Below are 15,653 nucleotides of genomic sequence, written 5' to 3' on the forward strand. Positions count from 1 at the left end.
ATAAACATACCTACATTACCCGATTAAAAGGGACATGAAATACTACACACATAAAGGGTAATAAACAGCATTGAGCCCTGCTCTCTAAAGCTGACAGGGATGTAACATTGTCTGTGAAGCTGGATTTAAGAAATAAGTGCTTAAGGTTAAAATGTTAAAAGCTTAAAGTTAAAATTGGTTGGTTGGTTGCAGCTAATAGACTTACATTAGTTTATGTTAGCTAACCAGTGACAGAATCGACAACTAACGACACTAAAACTCTTTTTCCAAACATAACCAAATAGTTTACAAAATCAGATTACTACATGCGTATCACATCGATTACGATTCGAAATCCCAACATCCATAAGCAAGTCTGCAAGGAAGATTTCCTGATGTGCATGTAGTGGGCTGTTATGTTGTAAACTGCCTGGATTAGCTTGGGAAGAGCGAGATTATTTTATTTCATTTAATAGCGCTGTTTGCATTATCTGTCATGCGGCGGCTGTGTGAAGGTGAGAGAGGACCCAAATGCACGGCTCAAGACACGCGGGGATAACTCAAAAGGCAGGTCTTTATTAATAGGAACATAAGTCATACAAACTATACTGGGAGAAACTAGAGCTGAGGCACTGGGAAGACACGAGGGAATGCACACAACCTAGAGGGACGACGCAACACGGAACAAAGGGATACTCTGACATAAATACACAGAAGGTAATGAGGGAAGTGGGAACACACGGTGAACACAGCTGAGGACAATCACCCTTGACAGAGCGGGGAGGACACGAAACTGAAAATACTGACACTAAGATGTGGACCTTAAACACAACACAGAGCACAGAGAGGAGCACAGAGAGGAGCACAGAGAGGAGCACAGAGAGAGGCAGAGAACAAGAAGGAATACACGAGGGGATGAGGAGAATACAGGACACAAAGGATGGGAACGCGGTACCAGAACAAACACCACAATACCAGCACGGACACGGGGGGAATCCAAATACCAAACCAAACAATCCTATGAACACAAAGAACAAAATACAAAACCACAGGAAAACCAAGAACACTGGGTCAAAATGACCCAGGACCATGACTGTACCCCCCCTTCAAGGGCTGGCTCCAGACAGCCCAATAGAAACAGAAAACAGAAAACAACCCGACCAGGGCGGGCGGTGGGGGCCCAGGACGGAGGGATCGAGCCCGAAAACAAGAGAACCACAAAAACCGGAGCACAGGGAGCAAATCAAAAACAGTTCGGGAGGTCGACCCAGAGGATGGCAACACAATAGTGCAAAACAGTTCAGTTCTGGGGGCCGACTGTGCGGATGGCAACGGCGGCGGTGACTACAGAGCGGGTCCGGAGGCCGGCCGTGTGGAAGACGGCGACGGCTACAGAGCATCGGGCGTACTGGTCGAGGCTTGGTGGGCATAGGATCAGACAAGGCAGGACCAGACGGTGGCATGGCAGCCACAGGCGACGTTGAAGGCGAAGCAGAGGCTGGACCAGGCGAAGGCAGAGCAGAGGCTGGACGCATAGTCTTGAAGAGTTCACAATGAGCAACACAAACAGTCTTTGAATGAGCATACTCTGGGCTTGTGAAATTTAACTCAGGGGAGGTTATGGAAACATGAGGTTTATCACAGGCAGCGTCAGAATGAACTGGCTGGTGAGCCGCGTAACACATGGGTGAAGCAACACCAACAACAGTCTCATGAGGTGTAGCCTGAAAAGCATAGATGGAATTTGGCTGGGAAATGGAACTGTCCCCGTTTAGTTTAGCAGTAGGAGAAATTGTCTTTTGAACAGCATTTTTAATGTCCTGAGTGAGATTATGATTGTCCAAGTCAGAGAATTCCACAATAGATTTACATACGTAATCTACATCCACAAGCTCACTATTAACTGATCCAAAAACAGGTGGCTCGGAATCAACATAACTTGACTGAGAAGTGAAAACAGAAACCCCAGACTTTTCAGAATGAAACCCAGAAACACCACTCTCAGTTACAGAACACAAAACTTCTTTTGACTCTGAAATAAGGTCATCTGATTCCTGAATTTTCTCAAACTTACAAGAAACAAAAGAGGGATAATTAGAATGCTCAGAGTCCCGAAAGGCAGCCTCAGAGTCAGCCATCTTAGGATCATCAGTTTCTGTCTTTACAGACTCTGAGTAAACAGTCAAAAAGTTAACTGACTCTGAATTTACTGGCTCAGAGCTTAAAATCCCCAGTGTGGAAGAAGCCGGGTGAAAATTGTTCTGTTCACTCACCACGTCCAGCTCTTCAGAGCAGGAACTGGATTCCGATTGCGGTGAGGGACGGCGACGGCGAGGTGTCGGAACAACCATGACCGGCCCCTCATCCTCCGACCACATTCCTGCCAGGCATGAGGCAGGTGAGGGGTGGTCGGAACCAGATGTGAGGGGGGTGACGGTCTCCTCTTCACCCTCCGACCACATCGCTGCTAGGAAAGCAGCGGGAGAGTGACGGTCAGAGCCGAGAGGGGATGGAGAAGGGCTCCGCAGAAATACCAAACCAAACAATCCTATGAACACAAAGAACAAAATACAAAACCACAGGAAAACCAAGAACACTGGGTCAAAATGACCCAGGACCATGACATTATCTGATTGCGCCGCTCGGTACACTGAGTCAGAGAAGGAAAAATATGTTTCTGTCGGTCCGGTCAACCACCTGTCATCTGGCTCAAACAGTCTCTCCTCCACACAGTCCTCATTATTAAAGTGGTTTACAAACCCGAACATTACGGCTAACAGCTGGATTTTCCCATTTGAGTGCAGCTAGCCAAACAGCGAACAGCCACTTACTGCTAAAAACACAGAGAGTGAACAGTATATCCTTGTTTCCTACCATAAAACTCATTGTTGCACCCAGGGGCAGTACAAAAGTGATCCCCTTAAACTGATTTGTAGTTTTACTGTCATTTTCTTTCCTCTGAGTTATCGATTCTGTCACTAGTTGGACTTAGTTTATGTTAGCGTTAGCTGTTAGCTGCAACCAAACAAATGACCACTTGACCCCAGAAGATGGCGCTAAACATGTTTTTAAAACTAACTTTTAGAACTTATTTCTAAAATTCAGCTTCACCGACAGAGTTACATATATGTCAGTTTTTGAGAGCAGGGCTCAAATTAAATTAGCCTTATCATGTGTGTAGTGTTTCATGTCCCCTTTAATACTTAATGCAATAGGGTCCAAGTGTGTAACTTGTGACTGCACAGACTGTAGCCTAAATACCATGGAAAGGAGCTGCTTTCCACTCATCCAACAACTGGGAATGGCAGATGGAAATCAAATTAGCTTGGAATTTGTTTTGATTTGTGATGATACTTTAACAACTAGACAATATTCCAGTCTTACTAGTTGTAAATAAAACAGCCAGCCCCTACTTTTTATACTGGAACCCTTCAGCAGGTAGAAGAACTAATGACGCACTTGAGTTTTGTTTTGTTTGTCACAGTTCTCCAGTTTTATGGTTTTGTTTTTCCTTTTTAAATTAGTACTCTGTGCTGCAATAACTAAGACTGATAGACAAGCACCTACTGATACACACACACGTCTTACATTTTTATCCACAGTGAGCGGTGGCTGTTTTTAGGAAATGTTGTAAACCCATATTTTTATTGTATGTTTTTCATTAAATGTAAGGAAACAAAAATGAAAACCGAGTTGCATTATAATAACTCAACATTGGATGTGCCAAACACTAAAGACATGGTCATGGGTTTAGTGTTTGGCACTAAATCCATGACCAGGTCAGCTTGTCATCCTAATTGATGACGAGCTGACCTTTGATCTTCAGGTGGATGCCATTTGTTAAAGAGCTTGCCACCAGCCCGTGCACGTTTATCCTGAGCTTCATGGTTTTTATGTCAGCAGCACCTTTATGAGAATATTTTATTTCTGTCTTATTGAATCTTCTCTTAAGGTCCCACTTATCTGCTGGCATGGTGGGTTACTGAAACTTTGAAATGAAAATAAAAATAGACTGCAAGGTCTTGTTAAATGAATGACCTTCCTGATATTTAAAAGGTTGGGACTTTAAAGAAGGCCCAGTCTGTCCTGGCTGATTCTAAACTCTCCTTGTCTAAAGATGGTGTTCAAGGTGGCTGATGATACAGTTCACTAGCATGCAGGACAAAAAGGCTCAACAACTTATTGGTCTCTTTTCTTTTAAATAAGGTAATATACTTTTAATAGCTCTATTTTACTATGTACTTCTGAAGCTTAGTATGTTTTATATGTATTTTTTAGTTATATCTGCTTCTTGATGACTATACTACATATTCCCTTCCAGGATAATAAAGAGATTCTTGATCCTTTCCAGTCCTGCTGCTGGTATATTTTAAGACATTAATTACAGTACAGCCTACATGCAGTAGGTAGCGACAGAAAGGGAACGCTTAATATCTAGTGCATCAAGTCTTTGTGTTTGCCAAATTCAAATCAGTTGTAGGGTTAGTCCAACATTAATTAATACAAAAACTCTGCTTAGCATTCGTGCAATTTGGTTGCACTACCTAAAATATTTCCCTGCAACTGTTTTAGCCAAACATATGATATTGCACATCACTGTACATTGAAAAATAATGCTTGTAGAAAGTGTTGGAAATTCTCATGATGTTGTGATGTATGTGGAGCATTTCTTTGAGACCAAATAGTACTTCAGTACTTGATTTCACTGATTAGACCACATTCAGTGAGAGAGGTTTAATCAGCAGAAGCACCTGCTGCCGCTGCTACTGGACCATATTATTAGGACTTCATGTGAGTCCTCAGTGACAAACACTTGAATGGTTTTACTACAGAAATATTATTATATTGTGTTCACTGGTTGGCAGCTTATCATGCTGACCAGTACAGACTGCAGATGCATGGAGACATACAGTATGGACAGACTGTATAAATCATGTATGTAACTTCCAGGTCTTAAACTAGCTGAACTCTTTATAATGGCCAGCAGGGGTAAATTCTATTGTAGCCCTCAGCTTCCATAATCTGTAAGCTCAGCAAACACTTTCCTGATTACTTTAGTTTCAGTTCATTAAGTTAATTAAATTGAACTGAATAAAAATTGAAGTACATTGTGTAAATTATGGTCTCCATTAAAGTCCATTAGAGTAAGATTTTGCCTGCTGTACTCTTTGTCATCTTGTTGCCCCTCCTGCAGCCTGGTTCTGCCAGAGGGGTCTTCCTGTTTAAAAGGGAGTTTTTCCTTCTCACTGTTGCCAAGGTCTTGCTCATTCAGGAGTGTGATTGTTGAGGTTTTCTTTTTGTTATTGTAGGGCCTTAACCTTACAATATAAAGCGCCTTGAGGCAACATTTCAATTGAATTGTTGTTAGCCAGTAAACATGCAGTCTGCAGTTTCAGAGCCAGATCCACCCCTTGCAAAGCCCTGCTTTAAAGAGCAAAAAAAAAAGACAAAGTGCTCAGTTCAAAGTGTTATTATAGCACTTCACTGACCAATAGCCCATAGTTTACATTGGTCAGTGAAGTCCTGCTAAAGTATGAGCATGTTCGTCTTTTATTTTCTATTTTTATATCTATTGATCTACAGAACATATATTTAACCCTCCTGTTATGTTGCCGGTCAAATTGACCCATTTTAAACTTTAAAAATCTAAAAAAAATAAAGTATTTTTTCAGTTTGAAGCTTCTTGTTCTTGGCTCAAAAAGGGTAATCAACATGTTTATATTACACAGAAACTGTTCAAGTCACTTTGACCCGGCAGTCAAAGTGGAGGTTAAAGGGGTCAGAAGTGACCTCATCTGTAAGTGCGAGAATGCATGTGTTGTTATGACTTTTGACGGGAACCTTTTCTGTTCCCGTGGGCAAACTCCACCCACACCGAGTGGGCACTTAGTGGGGAGGAGAGGGGAGTAGCAAACCATATAAAGATGGTCTCCAAGGGGGTCCTACCAACATTACACTCTGCAGCTACATGAGATCTAGTCTCTGTCAAAGCTTTACAAAATGAGCAGCATAAACAGATGGAGGTGCCCCAGAGAAGAAACAGGGCACAAGGGTTATGCACAACATAACCTGTGACATTTTTTTCACAAGCTACAACGTGGGTCAGGAGCTTCTAAAGAGAAAGCTCACGATGGTTGGAACAGTCCGAAAGAACAGGGCTGAACTCCCTGCTGAGCTGCTGGTAACTAACAAGAGGGCCCCTAAGTCTTCCATACTGCCTTTCACAGACACGACAGCCCAGGTGCCTTATTGCCCCAAAAAGGGGAAAAATGTTGTGCTCATGAGCAGTTTGCACAAAAATGCTGAACTCAGCACATGAGAGGACCAGAAATCAACTATGACCCTAGATTACAATGCCACCAAAGGCGGGGTGGACAACTTGGACAAAGTCACAGGGTCCTACAGCACCAAGCGAATGACTGCACGCTGGCCACTGGTCATCTTTTACAACATGATTGATGTATCAGCCTACAACGTATTGGTCATTTGGACGGATATCTTTCCTGAGTGGAACGTGTCAAAGCTGTACAAGAGGCGCATCTTCTTTGAGGAGCTGGGGAAGGCGTTTGTGGTACCGAATATACAACGGAGGCAGCACATGCCAAGGACCCAGCTGCTGCAGCTACAGTGAGGAAGATCCAGGAGTGGACTTCACCTAGTACACCAGTGCATGATGTGTGTGTATGTGTGTGTGTCTAGTGATCATAATCCTCTTCTTTCTAGGTTGCTGCTGGGAGGAAAAGGAAGAGGAAGAGGTGCCAGGTCTGCAAGTCATCTGAGGATGTCAAGGCAAGCATGACCTGTGTAAAATGTGCAAAATTCATTTGCACAAAACACTCTGTGATGACATGTCCTTCATGTGCTGTGTAGACACATGCACCTTGTTCATTTCCACCTATTCATTTTTGTGTATTTCTGGTTCTAAACATTGTGCAGTGTTGGCTATCACAACATGTGATGACATTTTACCTACATCACTACATAAAAAGAAAAAAAAATTAAATTATAAAATAAAATTTTAAAATAATCAATGTCATACAAGACTATTGTGTTTTATATTTAGGTCTTTCCAACATACATTAAAAAGATTTAAAATGGTTAATAATGGAGTTAGTAATGACATATAAACAATGTTTATTGGGATTTTTTTGGTTTCTGACACTTTTGGATAAGTATGACTCAGGTCAAACTGACCCGGAAACATCAGTGATGTTCCTGAGAAACGAACATAACAGGAGGATTAATTTAAAAACCAATAATAAACCTGGACACTGAACAGGTATTTCCATCCTCAGGGTAATTTAATCTGGTGGAATGTGTCCCTATGTAAATGTTCAGCTACTGGACATTTAGCTTCTAGCTTCTAGTTCCAGTGGCTGCAAAAACAAGCTCAAACCATCACACCTACACCACCATGCTCTGTGGTTTGTTGCATCATAACTATGTTGCTGTTTGTTTTGTTTCTTTTTCTGTTTTCTTTTCCAGAGACAAGACACTTTAGCCTGGAAACCCTTATGAACAAGTCATACTTGTTCAGCCTTTGTACTGTCATAACACTTAACATGCTAACTGAAGAATGTGTGTGAGATGTAGTTCTTGGGTTTTTTCCAGTTTCTTTGTATTTGCTGGGACATGTACTCCTGGGAAAACTGTGGCATTGTGTTAACCAACACTTGAAAATAACATATTATTGAAGGATTTGTACTTTTTTTTAACAATTGTATAGTTTAATTCTTTATAGTGGCTCCATAGTGTAAATGTTTACACATTTGCCTAACAAGCGCAAGATCCTCATTCAATCCTGCAAGGAAACTCACTTGATGACATGTTGTTGTGTATGTATACATGTATAGTGTCACTTTTTATTGTATATTATTATTTGACTTCCATAAGGAGAGGCCTATAGAGGAATTTACATTACTGCTTGAGTGTTAGACTTATAAGTGTGATTCCAAAGGCTGCATAAAGTACTTACACATCTACATTGACCCCCCTGTTAAAATCCATAACTTAACAGAGTGAAAAACTATGTGCAAGTAATCTGAGTCCAAGCTTACCCAGTCAGCGAGCATCTGATGAAGAGCTTCACCAATAACCAAGCACTTAATTAACAGCTCCCATTTTTGCTGGTTGTGGAAGAAAATGATTTTGGATGTCTTAATTAACAAAGAACACTTCCTGCCGGAGTGCAACACTGACCTCCCTGAGCCCGAGCGAGTTGTTTCTCAGGGTCCACTTAAGCACACAGTCGCTAAGTTAACTGTGAAGCAATTATGCCCCTTTTGTAAGCTCAAGTTTGGCTGCCAGTTTATGCTGACCTTATTTAATTCTTTGAAACAGATGTACAATGAATGGTTGTGAATGAACAAAAGAAACAGAAGGGATACGGATAAGTGGTTTTATTGTTTGTTCAAACAAAAAAAAGATATTCAAAACAACAGTGAAAAATTGTTCAAGTTGCAGTTTATATCAATGTTTCTTCAGACTTGACCTTTGACCTTTTGAAAATAACCATGCCATACTTTCATATCTTATTATACATGAAAAGCAGTATCAGAATTAACGTAAAACTGCCACATTGGCCTGGACCTTTGATCTTTATTTGAATCCAGTAGTGAATTTGTACCAAATACTCTAGAAGTATCGCCCGGATTTTGTTGGAGCCATTGATGAGGTCATAGATGAATAATTAAATGGTGAATTTGTAGTTTAAAAAACAGCTGTGTGGCTATAGAAAAAAGTCCTATGAATGTACAGTCCTATAAAAAAACACTACTCCAATGTGAGAACACCTCTATAAAGTTAGGTCGAAATCTAGACTTTGACTGGTCATTGCAACAACCTGATTCTTTTTTTCAGCCATTCTATTGCTTTTTCATGACCCAGTTGGTGTATATATATATATATGTCTGCAAAACAAGCTCAAATCATCGCACCCACACCACCGTGCTTGACATTTGGGATGCCATGTGGTTTGTTATTTTATTTTTAAAACCCCTTATAGTCTCACATGTGGGAAATTTTTTAGTGAAGCAGTGAGCAGCCCGGGAAGCAGTGTGTAGAGACGGTACCATGCTCAAGGGTACTTCAGGGTAGCCATACGGTGGATTCAAACCCCGAATCTTTTGATCATGGGGTGCCCACTCTACCTACTGAGCTATTGGTGCAACTTTGGTGCAACTTTGCAAACTTAAGCTGTGCCATTTGTTGTGAGTGACTTGTTTATATGACTTACAAACAAGTCATATTTGTTTGGGGGGAGGGGATTTAGAGTGTTTCCTGCGCCCAAGAGGACATCATGCACATGCAACAAGACAAAATTACAGAGCACCAGAAGGGACATTGGAGTAAAAAAAATGAAGATGAACTTCTGCGAGAGCTCGCAAAAGTTTTCTGAGATCTCGCAAAAATAACTTTCGATCTTCCAAAAGTTTTGTGAGATCTCGCAAAAGTTCATCCTTTTTTTCTCCAATGTCCCTTGCGGGGCTCCATAGAAGCCTGTGTGTGATATGTAGCTCATGGTTTTTTTGCAGTTTTTTTGTATTTGCTGGGACATTGACTCCTGGGAAAATTATGGTGTCATGGTCCGTGGCTCTTTGTCTGAGGAGTGCGGTGGATGTCCCTAGCGGCCACACTCTCGGGTTGGGCCGTCACCATCACACCTGCATCTCATCCTAGGCGATTTGGTGGAGGACTATTTAACCCTGCACAGACGGCTGCTCCACGCCAGTCTGTCAGTCACTTCTTAGTGGTTTCTGTCTGGCGTGCTGTGCCAGTCACCTGCCTGTCCTGCTGCCCGCTTGGACCTCTGAGTATTCCACCTATTCTCATCTCTGCCTCCTCGGACTTACCCTCCACAGATGTACTCCCCTCTTCGGGTTCCACGGTCCGGCTCAGATTGTAAGCCAGATTGCCCTAGCCCTGCCTAGTTGTGTCTTCCCATTCTCCTGCACTCTAGTAACCTTTTCCCCTTTCTGTTGCAGCCTGCCACGGACCCGATCACGGCTCCCCTGTGCCCCTTTGCTTTCCTGGTTTTCTTTCGACTACTTGTCCCAGGTCGCTTTTCGTTGTGTGAATGAATCTTGAACTTGCCCGCATTAAAGTGTATTGTGTGTGTTTGTGTGCGAACCATGGTTCATGACATATGGCATGAAAAAAGCGCTAATGTGAAAACACCTCTTTGGCTGTTTGTTTGTGTTAAGCACTCAGGTGCGCGTTGACACAAAACCAAACTCTTCCCAGCAGTGGAAGAGGATTGTGCAAGACAACTTGTTCAGGTGAGACACTGATCAAGTCAGACACCTGTGACTCTGTGCAGAGATTCCTGTAAAAATACACAATGTATGAGCTACAGGAAACATTGTGGGGATGTATACAAGGTCATCATAATATAATTTAATAAATAAGGGCCGAAGGGGTATGGTCATTAAGGATAGGGATGGTAATTGCACATCTGCCAGGATATTGAGACAAAAAAGAAAAAAAGACATAGTCAGTAGCAGCGACAGAATGACTGTATGGGAGAAGTCTGCTCACACTCTTAATGTCATGGTCCTGGGTCATTTTGACCCAGCGTTGTTTCCTTGTGTTTCTGTATCATGTTAAGTTCATTTGTTATTCTTGGAGTCGTTCTATCGGTCCTAAGTTGTTCAGTTTAGTTTATTGGGTTTCCCCTCCTTGTTTTTTATTCCATGTTTCCCCAGCCAGTCATGACTGGGCTGTCCCTCGTGCTCCTCAGTGTTTTTCTCTCCCCCTCTGGTCTGGGTCTCCGTGTATTTCCTGTTTTGTTGTGAAGGTCCATGTCTTATATCAGTACGTTCGGTTTACATTTCCCCTGTCTCGTCAGCTCTGATTTCTCCAAGCTGTGCTGCCCTGCTGTCTCCCATTCCCTAATTGCCCCTGTGAGTATATAATCCCTGTTTTTTCTCCTGCTTGTTGCTGGTTCATCTGTGTCGTCTCCCTGAGTTTCTCCCTCCATGTCATCAGGTTCCAGGTCTGTTTTGTTAGTTCTCCTAGTTTAGGTAATCCTTAGGTTCTGTTCATACCCTCTACTTTTCTATTTGTACCACCATCTTAATAATAAAGCTCACTCACATCCAAGCTAGTGCCAGCATTTAGGTCCTCTCTCCCAGCCTCCCTCCACATGTCTGCCACTGCAGCTGTGACACTTAATTTGCATTAAGGGTTCTGACAGCCCACGGGTAGAAGCAGTTCTTTTGTCTGTTGGTTTTGTACCTGATGAACCTTTTTCCAGAGGGCAGGATGTTGAAGAGGTGGTGGTTAGGATGGAGGTGGTCTTTTATAATCGCCCTGGCTCTGCAGAGACATCTAGAGCTGACAATGAAGTCCAGGGAGGGGCAGTGGACAGTCAATCTCCTTCTCTGCAGTTCTGATGACCCTCTGGAGTCTCTTCTTATTGGCAGTTGTACAACACGGAGATGGCGTGCACCAACTCACTCTCGAATGTGGCTCACTAGAAGGACACTAGTAGGTCAGTCTGTAGCCTGTTCCATCTCAGAATCCTCAAGAAATGGAGGCACTGCTGGGCTTTCTTCACTAAGGCGGATGTGTTTGTGCCAGTGTTTTAACATACGGCCAATCTTTACTACCCCTTGCATGTGCCAGTAGAATTAGTGCTTTGTTTAGATGTTAGATGTTGCTCTCTTTGAAGCTTTTCTGTTAGTAGGGGTTTGGTTTGAAATCTAGTTAACTCCCAACTGCTTCTCTGGAGGCTTTGTAAATCAGACTTTGGTGGCTAGGGGACATAACACCTCAACACCTTATCATATAATTGGGTCTCATTTAAACTGCCAAAAAAGATCATCAAAAACATAGCAGAATCATTTTTGCTCTTCCTATTGATCACTATGATTACCGGGAACCAATGGTCTATATAGCAGTACAGTGGTGGCAAGGTGAAAGAAATTTTTATGATCCCTACAGCAAATGATCACTTATTCATGTCTGTCTCCCAGGGCTGTGACCGTGACCTGTACTCTGTCAGCATTTATACCGGACTAATTAGAATTGAAAATGAGAGAGGCTACGAATACGTTGTCTCAAATCATCTGTTTGGGGAATTAAGCGAGAACTGGGGGGACTTATATCTGCTCTAATTCCGGGACTGCCACTTTTATTTAGCCTCCCTGCACTGTTATCTTGATTTTTGCATTTGGTTTTAATGAAAGCCTGGATGTTACAAGTTAGTGCACAGCATCAATCACCTCAATTAGGCAAGAGGGAGCTGTAGTCATAGTTTCGGTGTGTACGTTTGTGTGTGTGTGTGCAGGGGTTGCACAGAGATCCGTTAGAAATAAAGTGAGCCAAAAAAAAAAGTTTTAATTTTTGTATCCTATATTCAGATCATTTACATTTATGTTTGCTTATTGAGAAAACCCTTCTGTTAATGCAGGGGCAGTGAAATTTGTCTGCATGGAGGCTATACTATAATCGATTAAAATTTTCACAATATTTTTCTTTCAGCTCCTCATACATCTCTTCTTTCTCCCTTCTACTTTGCTCCTGTTAACCAAGGCTGTTGAGCAGACAGGAGGGATGAACACAATGTGAGGCTGTCACACTTGTCTGCCATCTGCAAAGAGCCTTGTCACCATCTCTTTTCTTAGCCCTACATCTGGAAATGGCTGCTAGTATCCACCAACAAGGTTGCAAATCTACAACGGAGTTTGTGGATGAAATAAGCAGGAGAGCAGGAAGATTGAGTTCTGGATGTTTGTGTGTGCTCGGAAAGATAGACGGAAATGCTGCCAAGCTGATGTCAGTGATAGGACCTAATCTAGCAGCTTTTGGCAGGGTGGGCTGCCAACCCTTTTGACCAATGCATCATTTGATATAAGGTGTAATTCATTTAGTGGTCCTATTTAAATATTGAAACACTGCACATATTTGCTTTGCCATGCAAAATTAGTTGAGAAGATTTATACACTCCATTAAAGCTTAAAATCTCATAAAGGGCAGAAGCAGGGGGAACTGTTAGCTCTGTCCAAAGGTAACAAAATCTGCCAATATGAAAATGGTTTGCTTCATGGCTTTCATTGGACTGACCATGACTCAGGAAAAATGGAAAGGTCTAAAGATCTCAGTGGAGATTTGGGAAAGGCGATCAAAGATTTACACATGTCATGAATGTGTCTTTGAACATTTCTAAAGGATCGCACATTCCAAGAACTGTTCAGACAACTGCACAGCATACTGGTCATAACCACGGTGTGATCTGAGATGAAGTTGGTTTGTCTTGTTGGAAATTTCCCAGAAACCAACCAGGCACTGGCTTCCCTTGAACTGCATCATAAACTATCAATTGAGTTTTACACTCCCAAGGACTGAGAGGCTGCCATCCAAGAAAGAACTCCAGAATTAACACTTTAGAGCAGGGTCCAGCTGACCACCTGGGCAAAGAAGGTTTTTTTAGGGTAACAGTTGCTGCAAACATTTGGCTAAAAGTATAACAGAGGTAAAAATAAGCATGCAGACTCCCTCATCAGCAATACCTCAACTCGTCGATTGAAGCTAGGAATTTTAGAGTAACTCAAAACACAAATTAAAACTAGGTGAATTGGATGAAACCCACTACTTTTTGTGTAACCTTTCAAAAAGCATGACTCCAAACCTATTAAAATATGTAACTATATTAAAAAGTCATGCCTGCTAAAGGAAAACAATCAACTTAATTGCCCTATTGTCTTGATGCATGCTCAATCATCCAGGTAAGTAAATCCCCAAAAGTGGATTCAGTTCATCTGGACGTAGCGTTTTCATTGGGAGAAATGTTTCGTCACTCATTCAAGTGACTTCTTCAGTCTCCGCTGACTGCAGGTATAAACTGTACTTTTGCATAATGACTGAAACTAGCACCACTGTAGGAACAATGGGCTGGGAGGTCAGTTCCTTGATTATTAATATACAAATTCTCATGACCATTGATCATTACCACTGATCAATGGCCATGAGTATCATTCACAGAGAGTTGGGGAATGGCTGCAATCACAGCATTGTAAGATGGCGAAAGATGTACCCTTAGGCCCCCTCCTCGATTCAGAGATGGTCTTTCCCTTTTCACGTAAATGACCTCCTTGACTCCCCGCTCAAACCAGCGTTCCACCCAGCCCATTGTTCCTTCAGTGGTGCCAGTTTCAGTCATTATGCAATGTACTGTTTTGGAAACCTGCAGTCAGCTGAGACTGAAGAAGTCACTTGAATGAGTGACGAAACGTTTCTCCCAATGAAAACGCTACGTCCAGATGAACAGAATCAACTTTTGGGGGTTAATTGCACTATATCAGTCCTTATTAGAAGAGTGGTCAGATGTGAACCTGAATTATGCCAGAAGGTTGTTTGTGCCCAAAAACCTCTGAAACAAACATTTGTTTTGCCTGTTTAAATTAAAACTTTTGAGCAAATTCATTAGATTTGCACTCTAGTAGTTGTATGATGTATAATACTTTTATCCCGGAAAAAGAACAACTCAACTCAAGAAATCAATGAAAGAATAATACATATGCACAAGTGTAAGTTAACTCTCAGTAGCAGCTGTGAGCCTTATTTTTCACAGATATATTTAAGAATGGTGTCAGTCCTGTAAGAAGTGTACTTTCTATATTCACACAATTTAAGATGCAGGTTCTCCAGGGCATCCTGTGCATATACTTTTTATGAATGTGCTACCATGCTGACATACTTATGCAGCTATTGAGTGAGTTGCAGTTGTATGTATTCTAGGAAACTTGTGGCCAACCCTTTCAAGTTGTTTAAGGAATAAGACTTGTTTTTTATGATTAAGGCTACACTAGGTTTAAATCAGGGCTCGTTCTGATGGTTAAATTAGAAGTAAATGGCTGAGAATGCATTATGTCAGTGACTGCCCACACAAAGTTAGCCAATCAATACTGCTTAAGAATTAAATGACTATGGGCAACGTAACCGGAGTCTCTCACAGTGACCACCCTCTTCAGAGAACTGTCATCAGACTCTGCACTTCCCTTCTCCTTTTAATATTTTAGTGACTTTAAATTCCTTATGGTTTTATGGCCTACATCTTCAGTTTTTCTGTTCAGTCTCTTTTCACAAGTTTCCAGCTTTAGCAACCTAATATAAATTTATTGTACGCCTGGACGGTGAGTCGCTATCTTGTAGATCTATAATGCAGCATCCAGCAAGTAAACAGACAGCTGTATATTCCAACAGATTTGGGGAAGAGCACAACAGAGAGAAATTGTTATTAATTCATTGTATATGAATAAAACCCTTTACGTTTTAAGAGCAAAATTGGCTGGCTGCCCAGATTTGATCCTCTGGGAGAGACTTAGGTGTATAAGTCGATGTGAGTACTGTACAGCAGAAGAATTCCAACAATAGGTTGCTAATCTGAGTGCTGGGTCACTGCAAATGATGAATTGACTCACTAAAGCCCTAATACTCTTTTTTTTTTTTTTTTTTTTTTTCCTTTTTTTTTTGTGACTTTTGGGACTAGCATGACACCATGGCAGTGTCCCAGTTCTACCCAAAAAAGCAGACCCTTTGTAATGTGCATAATTAAGTAGCTGCAGTTTGTCACATGCAGATAAAGCAAGTAGGTAACTGTCCTAAGCTCTAATTAATGGTGTGTACGGTGTAATTGTTGCAATTTGTTTTCTTTGGGTTCCACAATTTAAAAA

General features: G+C 41.7%; 1 protein-coding gene and 1 long non-coding RNA gene across 6 annotated transcripts; one reads left to right on the forward strand and one right to left on the reverse strand.

Annotated features, from left to right (window-relative positions):
* Positions 1–514: 514 nt before the first annotated feature.
* LOC102076434 (lysine-rich arabinogalactan protein 19-like) lies at positions 515–3,005 on the reverse strand. Of its 5 annotated transcripts, none has more exons than XM_005458269.3 (3): positions 2,854–3,005; positions 2,253–2,443; positions 515–1,517 (listed from the first exon to the last, which is right to left on the reverse strand). In XM_005458269.3, exons 2-3 carry the CDS (start codon positions 2,439–2,441, stop codon positions 1,086–1,088), a joined length of 621 nt encoding a protein of 206 aa, XP_005458326.1. In that variant the 5' UTR covers positions 2,442–2,443; positions 2,854–3,005; the 3' UTR covers positions 515–1,085. The 5 variants fall into 5 exon arrangements, with proteins under 5 accessions (XP_005458326.1, XP_005458325.1, XP_005458327.1 ...); XM_005458268.3 differs by having other exon boundaries at positions 2,253–2,446; XM_005458270.4 differs by lacking the exon at positions 2,854–3,005 and adding an exon at positions 2,740–2,845.
* A 7,901-nt stretch (positions 3,006–10,906) lies between these two features.
* LOC102076296 (uncharacterized) lies at positions 10,907–12,809 on the forward strand. Its single transcript, XR_266929.4, has 2 exons — positions 10,907–10,972; positions 12,463–12,809. It is a non-coding gene; the product is annotated as an uncharacterized LOC102076296 (long non-coding RNA).
* Positions 12,810–15,653: the final 2,844 nt, after the last annotated feature.

Source organism: Oreochromis niloticus, linkage group LG17 (assembly GCF_001858045.2).
Source record: "Oreochromis niloticus isolate F11D_XX linkage group LG17, O_niloticus_UMD_NMBU, whole genome shotgun sequence".
Classification (NCBI taxonomy): domain Eukaryota; kingdom Metazoa; phylum Chordata; class Actinopteri; order Cichliformes; family Cichlidae; genus Oreochromis; species Oreochromis niloticus.

What these genes read in the sequence shown, in the direction of transcription:
- LOC102076434 (XM_005458267.4), bottom strand. Translation starts at nt 2,719, where the DNA reads ATGAGGACTGTGTGGAGGAGAGACTGTTTGAGCCAGATGACAG. An exon ending in CTGTTTGAGCCAGATGACAG is followed by an intron (nt 2,447 to 2,676) that starts GTGGTTGACCGG and finishes CTGCTTTCCTAG; the next exon opens with CAGCGATGTGGTCGGAGGGT. An exon ending in GCTCTGAAGAGCTGGACGTG is followed by an intron (nt 1,518 to 2,252) that starts GTGAGTGAACAG and finishes GAACTCTTCAAG; the next exon opens with ACTATGCGTCCAGCCTCTGC.